The 16412-nt window shown below is 38.8% G+C and overlaps 1 protein-coding gene across 3 annotated transcripts in view; it reads left to right on the top strand.

The window, feature by feature from the left end:
• The first annotated feature begins 3386 nt into the window (after positions 1 to 3386).
• Positions 3387 to 16412, top strand: part of LOH1 (RNA-binding CRS1 / YhbY (CRM) domain protein) — a 100350-nt gene continuing 87324 nt past the window's right edge. Inside the window, exons 1-2 of one of the 3 annotated variants that reach the window (XM_089415709.1) lie at positions 3387 to 3776; positions 3891 to 4158. In XM_089415709.1, the coding sequence (XP_089271835.1) occupies positions 3676 to 3776; positions 3891 to 4158 (369 nt within the window). In that variant the 5' untranslated portion in view covers positions 3387 to 3675. Of the gene's footprint in view, positions 3777 to 3857; positions 4159 to 16412 lie in introns of all 3 variants that reach the window. The other 2 variants (XM_089415708.1, XM_089415710.1) reach the window with 2 other exon arrangements.

Below are 16412 nucleotides of genomic sequence, written 5' to 3'. Positions count from 1 at the left end.
CAAATTGTCTAAATATGGTCCACAAATGTTTATGATATCTATTCCCAACCCCAAAGCAAAGGACCAACAATTAGTATAAAGCAAAGCTCTTATCATCCAACTAGGAATTAATCATTGTGATTGACCCTTAGAGTTAATGGAAATAAATTCCCAACCCTCAAATAGCTTCCCAAACTTGCTCACTATCTTCCCAACTTCACACACAATTCTTGTAATAACTAAACATAATGATTGCGAATTCCCACAACCCTCCTTAGGGTTTGTTTGTTAGAGGGGTTTCTTAAACCTTGACGATTGAAGGATAAACAAATAAATTTTCAACCTTTATTGGGGTATATGTTTCTTTAAGAACCCCATCCAAAGAGAGTTATTTGTTAGCTGGAACTTCATTAACCACTTTTCATAAGCCAAAGCCATAAATTGTTTTCTTACTCTACTAACCCCTTTCAATATGTTGCCTCCATTCAAACTCAAGCCTCCTTTAGTCTCCCCATCAAATCCTACGAGACTTCTTTTCTGACCTCAAATTACACCTCAAGGACCCTTCCTTATTCCCCACTTTTAAAACATGATGATTTTCATCTATAAGAGAAGTAAAGAGGATGGAACTTCTCTTCCCATCCCATTTCAAGGCTTAAGCTAAAATCCCCATAGGCATTTGACTCCTTTCCTTTAAAAAATGAATTTAGAAAATACTTCTTCCTTGGATTTTAGGCATCTGTGGTTCATTTCTTTTGAGCCTTGTCTCGGAGTATCCACAGTAGAAACCATATTTGTCAACGTTTCAAATCCCAACAGGGATTCATCATTAAGACCAATCTGAATGATGATATAAGAAGAGCTATGTGATAGGATAAATAAGATAAATAGTTAAAGAAATAGTTTTGATTGGTCGACTGATAATTTCTAATTTATATTTATATTTTTAATTTTAATTTTATCATAATCATTAATAAATTGTTTCTTATTTATTTTTATTTTTATTTTTAACAGATTTCATATTAGTTGAATAATTAATTAATTGGAGGTTTTTTTTTTTAATAACTTATTTATTTATTTCTATATAAATTTATATAATAGACTTAATATTAGCTGATTTGATTAATTAGTTCCTTAACTCTAAAAAAAAACAAACTAATTTTTATTCTAAATAATCACTAATAATAGTCATTATTATTAACATAAATAAATTATTATTATTATTAATTTTAATTGTTTAATTTTTGATATTAGTTAATTAATTGAATTAATAATCATTATTAATATCATAAATTTCACCTTAATAATTTTTATAATCTTTATTTTCCTTACTTTTATGATAAATATTAATAATACATATTCAATAATAATTATTCTTATGAATTACAATTTCATTCTAATTTTATTAAGTATAAGATTAGATGGTTAGTTTGTTTAGTTTTATAAACTATATTTGATTAGATAGTTTTTATTATATTCTTATTATATAAATATAAACTAGATATTATTAATTGTTAAAAAACTTATCGTTAATAGTTTTATTATAAATAATTTTATTCTTGTTATTATTATAAACAAATTAATATTATTATTATTAAAATAATCTTTATATTTAAATGATAATGATTATTATAAAAACCTAATAGTCATATCTATTTTAATTTTATTCTTGTGTATTAATAATATAATTATAATTATATAGTTATAAGATTAGATATTTATAAGGGTAGGAGAGGCAAAACAACTACCTCATTACCTGGGATGCTTTGGTGGTTCTAACTCTCTAATTCCTTCCACCAATCCCCAAGGGTCTCCACATTCCGCATTATACCATGAACTAAAAACTATATGATCTTTAGGTGAAGAATGAAAAGAAAGAGCCACCAAGTTCCGAATAGACTTGACTTGATTGATAACGATATTGCAACATTTAAACCTTCTATCTCATGAGATTTGGGAGTTGAATAGGCTAAACTGATATAATAATATCTCCCTCCTATAGAAACTCAAGAAGCCTTTCTAGCATTCCAACCTTCTATAGTTCCTTTGCATTCTCCAACAATGATGAAGGCTCTTTTTGACTACCTACATTAGACCTAGATTGAACAACCTCCTTTGAAACTACTAACATTAGAAGCATCTAAATGAGATTCTTATATACAAACATTGATCTACTATAGAGGAGCCCTTTTTTCAGGGATATCCTTTCAGCTAAGCCCTTCTTCAAGTCTAAGGAAATCAAAACACATACAATGGCCATCAAGCTTTCCTCACAAAATGAAAATTCTTCTCCATGAAACTGCCCAAGTGCATTCCTAATCTCTTTGAACACATCTAATGACCAAAACTCCATACTAAGACATAATAATTTAATCCAAGATGTTATCATCTCAAACTTCTTCTGTTTTGCATTAAGAAACAATCTCCACCCCTTTAGCACCTATTGGGGAACCAACATTTTTTCCACATCCATCGACGATTGAAGGAAGAAAACCATCCAACCCCTAGGTAAGATCTTAAAAACTGGTTGATAACATAGCAAGGGTTTCCACTTTCTTGAATTCAATTTCTAATCAATTTATTCTCCTAGGTAATGCCTCAAAAACAACCAACCACCCCTTTCTCCACTACGACCACTACTTTGTTCAAGTTTGCTTCTTCCTTAAGAACTACGTTGATGAGAGTACTAGATTTCTTCACACACATTTTCATTTATAGGAAAACACTTTGCCTTCTCCATTAGTGGGAGCAATAGAAGATTCATAAACCTTAAGAACCTTATCACCACTAGCCTAGTTTCCTTGGATGTAGTTGAGATATCATTAGAACTACCATCTCTCAAAGCATCTTTATCCGAAAAAAAATCCTACAATCACACCTTGAAAAATCATTACTATGCTACAAAAGTAATGAGAGAAACAAGTCATAGTCCAAAAAAGCATTAGGTTCAACATTTGTCTAATGAATACACTCAAGCTTCAAACTAACAATTACACCTAACAATTACACCTCCTTTGGACCTTCCGTCATCATTACAATGAACCTCACCAAATCCTATTACTCTAGCATCCGACCATGCCTTAGAACTCTCATACTTTTCATAAAAATTTCCTAATAAAAAAGCCCCCGCCGCCCCCGCCCTCAAAAAAAAATAAAACCTTAACACACAAATAATAACCGAAATGATGTGGAATTCAAGGAAATAATTAACTAAATCTATATCCATTATGAAAACCTTTATTTTATGAAAGTCCAACTCAATTTAGTATTTAACAATGATGTGGAATTCAAGGAAATAATTAACTAAATCTATATCCATTATGAAAACCTTTATTTTATGAAAGTCCAACTCAATTTAGTATTTAACATTTTTATTTCATAGAGGGGCTAACGCAATTTAGAGTTATGAACCTTTTGTACCAATTCTGCACCGTCATTGGGAATGTTTTAGATTCCATGTTTGGGTATAAGGGAATAGCATGGAAGGGGTTGCTGTAACCTTCTTGTGTGGGTATTTGGTCAGATAGGAAAGGGGTGCTAAAGATTATTGCTATTAATAAATTTCTGTTTGTTTTGGGCCATGTAGAAGCCTTCTGGTTGTTAATGGAAGCCTACGTTTTGGGCCATGTAGAAGTCTTCTGGTTGTAAGTGGAAGCCTACGTTGTCAGGCAATACCGTTTCATCGTGCTTCCGAACATGAGAAGGTCCTTCAAAGATCTCCTTCGGCTCCATGGGACGGCTAAACACGAGCCCAGGCGCATGTTGGAGCGGAGCTCCGTTGTAAACTTTTTGAATAGGTACTCACTCCAATCTTCAACTCTCGTTTTCTTTTAGTTGCTGTGATTTGAATCTGTAATGGCCTTTTAACTATTGAATAGTTTGTCTGGTGGGTTTTACAAGGTCGGGCTCAGATACTACGAACCCGAGCTCAATACCAGAGGAGTCGTTCATTTTCCAGTGTGTAATGCCGTATTTATCAGAAGCTTGGGCGTCGACTCTGCCCTGAAAAACGAGAAACCGGAAGAAAGCGAGGAGTCACAACAGAAACCCAAGGCGAAGAGGAGAAAGCTGAAAGGAAGGAGGGCGGTCGCCAAATGGCTTAAATTTTTCCGGTGGAAAAAGAAAAAGGAATACGAGCGGATGACACCGGAGGAGAAGCTCATGTATAAGCTCAAAAAGGTAAGTCTGGAAGCCCCTTTTAACTATAATCAAGATCATGTTAGAGTCACTAAGGGCCGCTTCATCGCAGTATATCAGCGCATCTACTTTTCATAGTTTTGAGTATATTGAACCAATGCTGAAAAACATCACTAAATTTGTCTGAAATATGCGTATTTAGTTTGTGGCATTTCCTCTTATCGGGATGCGGGAAATTCAGCTCCTCCCAATATGGGAGACGATCAATAAATATATCAAACTTACAACATTCAAATTGGAATTCTTTTGCTGACAAATAGTGAGGGGTATTTATTATGGAAACTTCATCTAGGACATGCACCTGGGCTCACCACATACACAGGGAAACAGGTTGAAGTGCAACCCTATAAAGCGTGTTACGACAAAATCTAGCACCTAGTATAAAGTTTCACTAAGTGATCTAGACAATGTGTAACACATGGGGTGTCATCACTGTCACCTTAGTAACTACTCCTCTTGTTTTACTGATAGATGCAATCCAACACAAAGGAAGCTTCCCTGGTAGGGCTTAAGAATCAAATAATCCAAGGAATTTAAACTAAGGATCAGACAATGAAAATCTGCTGGATATAAGTATAATAAATTAGGTTTTGAGGTGGATGAAAGAGTAATTTCCAGATTTGGGTTCAAAGTAGCTATGGCTCAATCTGAAGGCTATAGTTGACCTATAGAGGCTCAAACAGGTTTCCCAAAAATACCAAAAGAAGAAATACTTAAAACTATCATAAGCTAGGTTTTTAAATCAACAAATTGTAGCAATACAATAGTTTATGACAACAACAAATCTAGCCCACAAAATTATGAATAGGCAATGCAAAATGAAGACTAAATTAAGGACTAAGTTACAACAAATTTTGATGATTAGTAAGGAACGTAACCAGCAAAGTCAAATATGGTCAAACAAGGTGAAATTGACCTTCAATCATAGTTTTAAAAACCGGTAACCGGCCGGTTGGAGGCCTGGCCGGTCCGAACCGGCCCTTCTAACCCGGTTTCCTCCCTCACTCGCCCAAAATACAGCCCTAACCGGTAAAAACCGGCCGGTTTAGGGCGGAACCGGCCGGTTTATAGCTAACCGGCCGGTTCCGTCCTAAACCGGCCGGTTTATGGACAGGCCGCCGGTAAAAGGAAAAAGCGCTGCGGTTTTGGCTGTTAGTGGTGGTTTAGGGGTTTTGGGGGGCAGGGAAAGGTGTTTTCCCTCCAAAAACACCCTCACACTTGCTATAAGACACCCCTCTCACTCTCATTTGTCTCACACAACTGATTTGGAGTGTTTGTGAGTTTGTTTGTGAGCTTGGAGAGTGTGGAGTTTTTGCTGAAGTAGTCATCTTGGAGTTGGAGTTGGAGCTATTTTGGAGATAGTGTGTAGCTGTCAGTGGAGTTGCCATCTTCAAGAGGAGGCTAAGGGAGCTAGTTTGCATTTCCAGGTAAGGATTTGCACTTGATAATTCCTCATTTGAGTCTGCTGTCCATGAATTTTTTTTTGTGTTATAAACTTCTCACTTCTATGATCTACCATCCAGGGAGTCATCATGCCTCCAAAAGCCGAAGATACTGCATGGGCTCATTGTGATATGATTGATGGCAAAATGATCTGCAAATATTGCCAAAAATCCATTCAAGGAGGGGGTATTAACAGGTTCAAGCAACACTTGGCTGGGATAGGAGGCCATGTAAAGCCATGTGGAGCACCAAATGAAATAATAGGGCATATTAGGGCAGAATACCTTCAGAAGTTTGAGACTCAAGTCACTGAACCAATAGAGAAGTTTGTGGCTACACAGTTTGGGAGTCGAGACTCAACCAACTGAGTTTGATCATGATGACTGAGACTCATGAGAAGTTTCAACTTCAAGTGATAATGTTGATCACTATTATAGTATTGCTATTATCATATATGTAGAGTCTAGAGTCTAGACTGAAGTCTTGTAGTAGGCCACTGGCCCCATAGTTTGTAGGCTTTATTTTTGCACTCTAGTGGCCATTTAGAGCCTCATTGCTTATGTATTTTGTCGATGATATGTATTGCACTCGGTGCCATTTTGATATATTCACCTTTAAGGCTTTACATGGTATATCAATGAGCAATCTTTCCATATTTTGTCTCTATTGGCTTGGAATCATGGTTTTAAATCTTAAAAATAGTTTTTTTCATTAAAAAATAATTATTTAATGTATTTTTCTAAAACCGGTTCGTTTAGACCAAACCAGTCCCGGTTAGACCGGTTCCGGTCGGTAAACCGGTTCATTAGGTGGACCGGTCCGGTCACCGGTTCCGGTTTTAAAAACACTGCCTTCAATATATTTGGTCAATTTCCCGGTCATCTAGTCTTCCAACAACAAGAAGAAGCAGCCCTCAAACAGCCCCAAAAACACAGTCAAACAACAGTCAACTGTAATCAGCTTGCTGCCCCAAACTAGGGCAGTCAACCCTGGTCAAACCGTAGGTCAGAATGCCTCGGTTTTTGTGCCAGAATTTGCGGCCTGCCTAGGAGAGGCAGCCACACCAAAACCACAGCCCTGAATTGCCCACGCTGGTCAAAGAGATGACCTGCTGCTTCTGCGTCCTCCAAAACTGTGTCTTCCTTGCCTCCTTGCTGCGTCCTTCTTCTCCCACGTTGGCTGCTCCTTGTTAACCCAATGCTAAGGAGAGAGAGAGAAGAATGAGTGAGATGAGATGATGAAATAATGCCTCCACCTATCTTGTATTTATATGAGATGTTGAACATGTGTGCCACACATTTAGATGCTGGCCGACCTTGACAATTTGTCAAGTAATTACAAATAAATTCATATCTCCATAAATACTTGTTGGAATGGGATGATCGTTAGATCAATCCTACACCTCTCGATGAGAGGAATCTAGGAAAAATATCAGCTGCCATAAATAAGATGACCCACATGGAGTTTGGCCCTAGTTGCCAATTTTAACACTCCCTCTCAACTAGGGAGAACTCCATCTGCTACTCTGTCTGACCGTCGGTACTATCTCTACCATCAAATGCACTGCCCTGCACTGCTCGGCTCTGCTCTGCTTCGCTCTGCTCTGTTGAACTATGAAGAAGAAGAAATGATCGAGGATGTATCATACCATCCTCCACTGACCCGAAGTCAGTCTCAGAGTGTGTCATACCACTCTCACTGATCCCAGATTAGTATCATTGATCCCAGATCAATAGAGGTCATCCTAGCATAGGGAGTACGGTAGATACAACGATGCATCCATCGATAATACTACTAATGGTCCCTAACCCCATTTCCCTACTCATTGATCAGATGAGAGGTACTTCCCATGAGTCCTAGACTGCATGGGTAGGATGCCTCGACAGGAGAACCAATCATCTTGTCCCAAAGTCGCCACGGGGTATCATAGGGGAAGGTTGAACCTTTCACCCTGTACATAGCGCATCACTAGGGGAGGGTGAGTCGCCTTGTGGTTGCATGTCGCTCCAAGAAGTACCCCAAGCCCCTAGAGCTCAATGTATGCATCATACACGACCCTCATAAGAGGGTCTCTTAACGACACCAAGTTGTTCTCAGAAAGTCAAGAATTTGACCTTTCCTAGGGGCTTTGTCAAAATGTCGGCGACCTGCTCATCTGTACCGATATGTTGGAGCCTTATTGCTCCTCGCTGCACCATATCTCGGATATAGTGGTACCTGATATCGATATGCTTAGAGCGATCATGAAATACAGGATTCTCTGATAGACGAATACCGCTCTGGTTGTCACACAGGATCACGGTAGTATCCAATGTAAATCCAAACAGCTCCCTGAAGAGCTTCCGCAACCAAACCGCCTCACAAGAGGCCATATTCGCAACAATGTACTCTGCCTCAGCGGTGCTCAAAGCCACCGATTTCTGCTTCTTGCTCATCCAGGATATCGAGGCAGATCCCAAAGAGAAATAGCACCGAAAGTGCTCTTTCCGTCCACCACACTGCCTGCCCAATCAACATCGGTATATCCATGTAACCTCATATCTTCGACAGTGTATCTCAACCCATGAGAGATTGTGCCACGAACGTATCTCAACAGATTCTTGGCACCAATCCAATGTGTGTGGTGAGGCTCAACCATATGTTGACTCACCATGTTGACTGCAAAGCATATATCTAGACGGGAGTTCACCAAGAACATCAATGCTCCGATGAGTTGACGATACTCGGTAGCATTTTGTAAAACAGGTCTGGCAGCACCACCGCTTAACTTCTTGAATTCAAGCTCCATTTGGGTAGTCACGGGTTTGCAGTCCACCATATCGAATCTCTCCAATATCTTCACCACATATTTTCCTTAAGATAGGAAAATCTCCCCTGGGTTCTACTAGACTTCCAGTCCTAGGAAAGGTGCATCAGTCCTAGGTCCTTCATTTCAAACTCAGAAGCCAATTCCCTCTTACATTTGTGAATGAGAGGGTTTGCACTTGTCAGAAAGAGGTCGTCAACGTACAACACCAGTATGAGAGGTTTGTCATCTTCAACCTTAAAGTAAAGGTTAGGGTCGGCTTCACTCCTAGTGAATCCCAGCTTCATCAAGTAGCTATCGATCCTCTCATACCACGCTCGGGGTGCTTGCTTTAGCCCATAGAGGGCTTTCTTCAACCTGCACACATGAGATTCCTGATCATGAATCTCAAATCCTTCGGGTTGTTCCACATAGACTTCCTCTTTGATCGAACCATGCAAGAATGCGGTCTTGACATCCATTTGATGTAGGTTCCATCCTTGCGAAGCAGCAAGGGCTATGATCGAGTGGATGGTGGTATATCGGGCAACAAGTGCAAATATCTTGTCATAGTCTATAACTTCCTTCTGAGAGAAGCCACGAGCGATAAAACGAGCCTTATAATTTTCAACACTTCCATCAGCTCCATGCTTTATCTTGTAAAGCCATTTCGAAGTGACAACTGCTTTGTCCTGGGGTCTGGGGACCACATCCCATACATCGTTCTTCATGATGGACTCGTATTCCTCAGTCATAGCATCCTTCCATACTTGATGCTTGACAACTTCTACGAATGACGAAGGCTCATTTTGAATGATTGTGCTCATGATGGTCAAGTATCCCTGATACTTGGCCGACTTCTTACTTTCACGGAAAGTCCCTCTGGGTGCAATGTGTCCCTCGGCATCATCAAGTGTCCCCTTGAGCCATGAAGGCCTCTTCCTAGAAGAGGAAGGCTCTTGCAGAGGGGGATCGATAGGATCCGTAGGTTCTTCCACATCGGGCATCATCTTGTCTTCCTTTTCCTCCAGTTTCCTGGTGTCAGCTTCTTTAGATTCCCTTAGAGTAGGAAGATTGTCAACTTGCTAAGAGACATATCTTCATCAAAGGTGACATCATGGCTAATCTCGACTTCCCTTTGACCAACCACATAGATTCTATAGCCCTTAGTATTTTTGCTATAGTCCACGAAGATTCCTTTCTTTCCAAATGCACCCAATTTATTCCTTTTCTCTTTCGGCACATGAAAATATACAGGACTTCAAAAAATTCTAAAATGAGATACGTCAGGTTTCTTATCGGTAAACATCTCTTTAGAAGTCTTGGAACCCAATGCTTGATGAGGGCATCGGTTTTGAATATATACGGCGGTATTCGCAGCTTCGACCCATAGAAACTTCGGAAGCCTTTGATCATGGAGCATAGCACAGACAGCTTCCACAATCGTATGATTTTCCACCACACCATTCTGCTTGGGAGAATATGGTGTTGTAGTCTCCCTCTTAATGCCAGCCTCTTTGCAAAAGTCATGGAACTCATTGGATTCATACTCGGTCCCATTGTCAGTCCTTAAGATCTTGATCTTCTTTTCGGTTCGATTCTCGATCAAGGATTTGAAGTGACGAAACCAAGAAAACGCTTCATCCTTCTTTTTCAAGAAGTATATCCAAGTCTTGCAAGAATAATCATTTGTAAAAGTGAAGTAATATAAATATTCTCCCTAGGAGTTCACAGGGATCATACCAGATATATCTGAGTGAACCAACTACAATATATCAGAGGTCTTGCTATGGCTTGAGGGGAATGGTCCCCTTTTGAGCTTTCCTTCGGCGCATCCCGGACATACACCTTCTTACTCTATTTTGAACTTGGGCATCCCTGTCACCATTTGTCTCACATTGGGTAGAGCTTTATAATGAATATGAGCAAACCTCCGATGCCATAGTTCGGACTGAAGGGATATGTCACAAGACATGACACCCACCGGACTTCCTCCGACCTGATATAATGAATCAACTCGAAACCCATGAGTGAAAGCATCTTTAAAATTCTTTTTCCATACACGTACCTTGCCATCGATGAAAGCCACCTTGTAGCCTTTGTCTTCCATTGCCGAAATGGACACCAGGGTCTTTTTGAGATCAGGTACATATAGGACTTCTTGCAAATGAATTGTATTACCCTGATTCAATTGAAGAGTGACATTCCCTACGCCTTTCATGGGATATTTTGAGTTGTCCCCAAGAACAATTTCCAGGTTGGTCTCCTTCTCTATTAGATTAGAGAGAGCTTCTTTGTAACCAGTGAAGTGCCTTGAGGCACCACTATCAATAAGCCAATTTCCCAGCGAGTTCGGGGGAGCGGTAGTAGAGAGGGCCGTTGGTAGATAATATTCATCTTTCTTATTGTTAACAATGCTAGATTCATACTTGGAGTTTCTTGCCTTCTTGGAGGGTTGACCACTTCCTTGATTTCCGACATTCCTCTTTCCATTGAACCTGCCATTCCTTTGATTTCCTCGGGAGTGATTTTGATCATCGTCATGATGTGAGTCCTTTTTATCAGGGCACTCCCTTGCATAGTGGTCCATTTTGTTGCAATTGTAACATCTTCCTTTTCTTCCACCCTTCGGTCCGGCCTTTCCTTTAGATTTAGCCCCGAAATTGTTTCTCCTTTTAGCATGAGAGGAGAATGCAGTGGGATTGCCTCTAAGTGCAGGCATTTCTTGCTCTTCCATCCTTGTTTCTTCTTGAATGCATCTCGCCATCAATTCCTCAAATCTTGGGATTACATTATTGTTGAGAAGAGTGGTTCTAAATATGTACCATTCAGATGGGAGCCCTTCGAGAGTTGTGATAGTCATTTCCCCGTCAGAAATGACTTCCCCAATTGATAGGAGATCATTCTTGATCTCGGTGATCCTTAAGAAGTATGCTTGCGTACTCTCATCTTTTATCTTCTTGATTTCCTTCAACTTATTTCTAAGGAACAAAACTTGATTTGCATCATTAACTTTAAATAAGCTTACCAGTCTATCGTAGATTTCCTTGGAGGTGGTCAGCTCGAAAACATAGGCCACCAGACGCTTGTCGATAGAGTCTCGGGTGATCTTCTTTGCTTTGACTTCTCCCTTGGTCCATTTGTTCCTAGCAGCAGCGGATGCATTTGATGGAGGCTCAATGATTCTGCTCTTCTAATGTCATATCGAGAGACATCTTCCATCCGTGATAGTCAAACTTCTCACGGAGCTTGTCTTCAGCGGGGAAGTGCGATGAGGACCCCATGAAGTCTTTGAGATAGCTTCAACAACCTTCGGTGATTGCTCTTGCTCTTGCTCTTGCTTGGGCTTTGTCTTCACCTCAGCTCTGATACCATGTTAATTTATGGTATGTTCTATGCTTAGTGCAGTTTACTTCGATTTCTTCTTATTAGCCACTGTTTAGCAATCACATAAACATAAAGTAAAATGCTGATAGAACATTAATAGATCGACATAAAACAAGCCAAGACAAGAGACACAAGATGTGGCGGCTAGCCAGGGACAAACCCCAATGTGGGGAAACCTTTTGACCAATTCTTCTTTAATCTTCAGTAGTTCAATAGAGAGAAATAGTACAAATTCAGAAATCTGTAATTTTATGATAGCAACAGTAAACCCTAACCAACAAAGTCAAATATGGTCAAACAAGGTGAAATTGACCTTCAATATATTTGGTCAATTTCCTGGTCATCTAGTCTTCCAACAACAAGAAGAAGCAACCCTCAAACAACCCCAAAAACACAGTCAAACAACAGTCAACTGTAATCAGCCTGCTGCCCCAAACTAGGGTAGTCAACCCTGGTCAAACCGTAGGTCAGAATGCCTCGATTTTTGTGCCAGAATTTGCAGCCTACCTAGGAGAGGAAGCCACACCAAAACCGCAGCCCTAAATTGTCCATGCTGGTCAACGCTAGTCAAAGAGATGACCTGCTGCTTCTGCGTCCTCCAAAACTGTGTCTTCCTTGCCTCCTTGCTGCGTCCTTCTTCTCCCACGTTCGCTGCTCCTTGTTAACCCAATGCTAAGGAGAGAGAGAGAGAAGAATGAGTGAGATGAGATGATGAAATAATGCCTCCACCTATCTTGTATTTATATGAGATGTTGAACATGTGTGCCACACATTTAGCTACTGGCCGACCTTGACAATTTGTCAAGTAATTACAAATAAATTCATATCTCCATAAATACTTGTCGGAATGGGATGATCGTTAGATCAATCCTACACCTCTCAATGAGAGGAATCTAGGAAAAATATCAGCTGCCATAAATAAGATGATCCACATGGAGTTTGGCCCTAGTTCCAATTTTAACAATGTGGTTGATGAAGATTATAACTTCTAGATGATTGTTGTTCTATGGTTTAATCTATGTTTTTTTATATCTAAATCATCATTCTGCATGCTTTTGTTGACATATATGCATCAAAATATAAAAAATATAAAAATATATATATTATATAAAAAATGCTCCTGGAATTGCTCCCAAATCGGGAGCTTCTAAAAATGTCGCTCCTGCTCCCTGTTTTCGCTCCCACTCCCAAGTAACCTTGAACATAACAATAAATAAAACTTTGATGTCAGCTTTAAAAAATGGCTAAAAAATGCATATAAAACAACAATTTTACTGATCCAGTATTCTTTTCAACAATTTCTGACCCTAGGACATGGATCAACAAGTCATTAAATGCTGAAAGTATTAGATTTTGCTGTGAATTATCCTAATCTACCACAAAACAAAAGAAAACCAATTTTTATTAATTTAGGTGAATACCACAAGAGATGGACTAGTTCCTTCTCTATATAGGGCAAGTGGACTCTAGGAATCAAATAATTCTAGGGTTTCCATGGAGAGATAACAAGATCCAAACGAGCTAGGGCAACTAAATTAACTTACTTTAGGGTTTGAGATCAAGGCTCTGAATTTTCAAGATGATTATGGGAAAGAGAAAACTCTCTCTATTCCTCAAACACTTGGAAGAGGATTAAGTTTAACAAGGACAATGAAGCGAATACTAAATATGTTGGAAATACAGGGGGGTGTGAATCAATATTTCGTCACTTTTGACAATTTTTCACTTAGTTAATCTTAAAATTGAATTCACATTACATAATCAATCATCCACAATGTATGAACACAAAGATTAAAGTGCAAATCAAAATTTGAAGAAGAAATACTTGAAAATAATCTTAAATTTATTACAATCTCTTGTAGTTGTGAGGACACTAATCCTTTGTAAGCACCAACTTACAAAAATTCCAGGCTCCAACGTATCAAGAAGATTAGGACACCAATCCTCTGCAATTACCAACTTACACTAATTATAGGATCAAACCTGAACTCAACCTTCAATATACTAGAACATGGACTTCAAATCATGCTTTAACTAGATCTTCAAATAGCAAAACTTAGCCTTGAAAGTTGGCCTTCAAATAATAAAACTCGTCCCCTAAAACTCGACCTTCAAAACAATAGTACTCAACCTTAAAAAACAAACCTCAAACATACCAAAAACCCTTCCCAAGAACAATGCCAAAATCCCTTCAAAAGATGTTCCAAAACCCTTCCACAGAAAGCTGCTTCAACTCGACTTCACTTCACTTCTTAGTTCATGAGGTATAAACTTCAGACCTATTCCTTCGCTCCCCTAAACACAAAACCGAATTCTTGAGTCGAGTGATTAGAAATGCCCATTCTCATGCGTATTTATAGTGCGCTTGGACACTGGGCAGGGCCGACTAGTGCAACTGGTAGAATGTATAGTGAATATTAAAAGAATATATTTCTATTCAATTGTGAGGAGTTAGAAGGCGTGCCATATAACATTGAAAAGGTCTCAGAGTAAGCTTTCCAACCATACATTTTATGCTCCCATTTGAGCTAGATAATTGGAGTAAAATTGTCTTCAAAGATAGGGTATCCAAATGGGACTTGCTTGTACTTTGGTTGGGTCATCTTGACAAAATATTTCATATATACTCATTTCTATGGAATTAAAGAGAGTGCCATATACCATTGGAAAGGTCTTGTAGTATGCTATTTGACTATGTAATTTCCTCTTTCATCTGGACAACCTTTGACATCAATAACAACCATTTTTAACAATTTCCCCCTTTGTTATTGATGGAAATACTTTGATATCTACTTCTGACAACTACTCCCCTTGTCTGCATTTTCTTCATACTTCTTGTCAACTACTCCCCCTGTCTGCATTCTCTGCCCCTTTGACATCAATAGCAAAGGGTGCTCCCCCTGAATTTTTGCTTCCTTCACTGAGATAAAAGAGAGATCACTCCCTACTTCTGCCTAAAATATTCAAAAGTTTCTTTGGGTAGAAGTTTGGTAAAGATGTTAGCAATTTGTTCTTTGGTGCCAATATATTCCATTTTGACATTCCACTCAACAACTTGTTCTCTAAGGAATTGGTACTTGATTGGAATATGCTTTGTTTTTGAGTGCATGACATGATTTTTTGAGATATTGACTGCACTAGTGTTGTTGTAGAAAATAACAATGGGCTAATCATATTCCCCTTGATATTGTAAAGTTTGTTTCATCTAGAGAACTTGGGTACAACAACCTACTTTTGCTATTGTTGAGAAATCAATAGGGCTACAAAAGAGGTGATTTCTCTCAAATTTGATAACTGATGCTCTTTTAATTTTCTTGATTATTAGCTTCTTTTTTCTTATTATTATGTTGTTTTTATCATCAAACAACTACCAAAACATAGATCAATAGTACACAAGGACACAAGTGTACGCTGCAAGGCAGGGCCAAAACCTTTCCTCTTGAGAGGGAAACCCACAAATCTCTTCTCTTCTTATAGATTCTTCAAATGACGAATTCCAAGACCTCTAGACCAAGATCGATACCCTTCCAAGACCAAGTCAAACCTCCTTGATGATGTGCTTCTTCTAACCAAGTCAAACCAAGTCAAATATCTTCCAATTGCACAACTTCAACCCTAGCTACAGATTTTTGGTCCCGACTGCAGGTCTGAAATTTTCACCCCTTGCAACTAGCTACTGCTTTGCACATGTGGCTGAATTAGGGCTTCTAGAGCTTCTTCCTTCCTTCGCTTGGACTGCTTCTTCTTCTATGCCTTGTGAGAGATCAAATTGCCTCTTTTTCCTTAGACTTCGACCCTCCTTGACTTCTTGAGAACTTCGACCTAGTAGCTGCAAAACCCTAGCCTTCCTTTCGCACGTGTGAGATGGAGAGAGAGAGAGAGAGATTGAAAATCTTCCTTCGTCCTTCAAGTCCTTCGCTTGATAGATGAGTGAATGAGTGAGTGAGTCCATAGGAGGTCAAATGCTCTCTTATATATAGGCTTCCAAGGAGGACAACATGCCCTAATTAGGCTGACTTCTCTGCTGCCAGGCTGACTTGGTCTTGGAGGGGTATTTTGACTATTTTGACTCAAAAATAATTCTTTTGACATGTTACAAGATGCTCAATGGGGTATTTTACATATGACAATGACTCTTTGACTTCTTGACTCAATGAAAAAACCTAGAAGCACTCAATGGGTGCTTTGACCTAAAATAAAATGACCTTGAGCATGAAACCCATGCTACAAAATAATAATAATAATAATAATTTCTTTTTCATTTTACAATATACAAGAATCAAGAGTACATATGAAGACCGAACCTATGTATTTGGCTTCAACTGTAGAAAGAGAAATTGATGATTGCTTTCTACTTGACCAAGATACAAGACAATCTCCCATGAAAAATGCACTCCTACTGGTGCTTTTTCTATCATCAATGCTACATGCCCAATCAACATCTATGTATGTTGTTAATGTGAAATCTGTACTATTGGGATACCAAAGCCCAAAATATCCTTTTCACTACTTGCATGTGATTCCTTTGGTGCTGATTGAAATCTTGCAACCATTCCAACTGCCTACATTATGTCTAGTCTTAAGATTGTCAAGTATAGTATTCTTCTAATCATATATCTGT

This window comes from Pinus tabuliformis, chromosome 3_2 (genome assembly GCF_031772625.1).
Source record: "Pinus tabuliformis cultivar Carrire ecotype Pingquan chromosome 3_2, CPIR1, whole genome shotgun sequence".
In the NCBI taxonomy this organism is placed as follows: Eukaryota; Viridiplantae; Streptophyta; class Pinopsida; order Pinales; family Pinaceae; genus Pinus; species Pinus tabuliformis.
The sequence above is the reverse complement of the archived record's forward strand: the minus strand, read 5'-3'. Positions and strand labels throughout refer to the sequence as shown.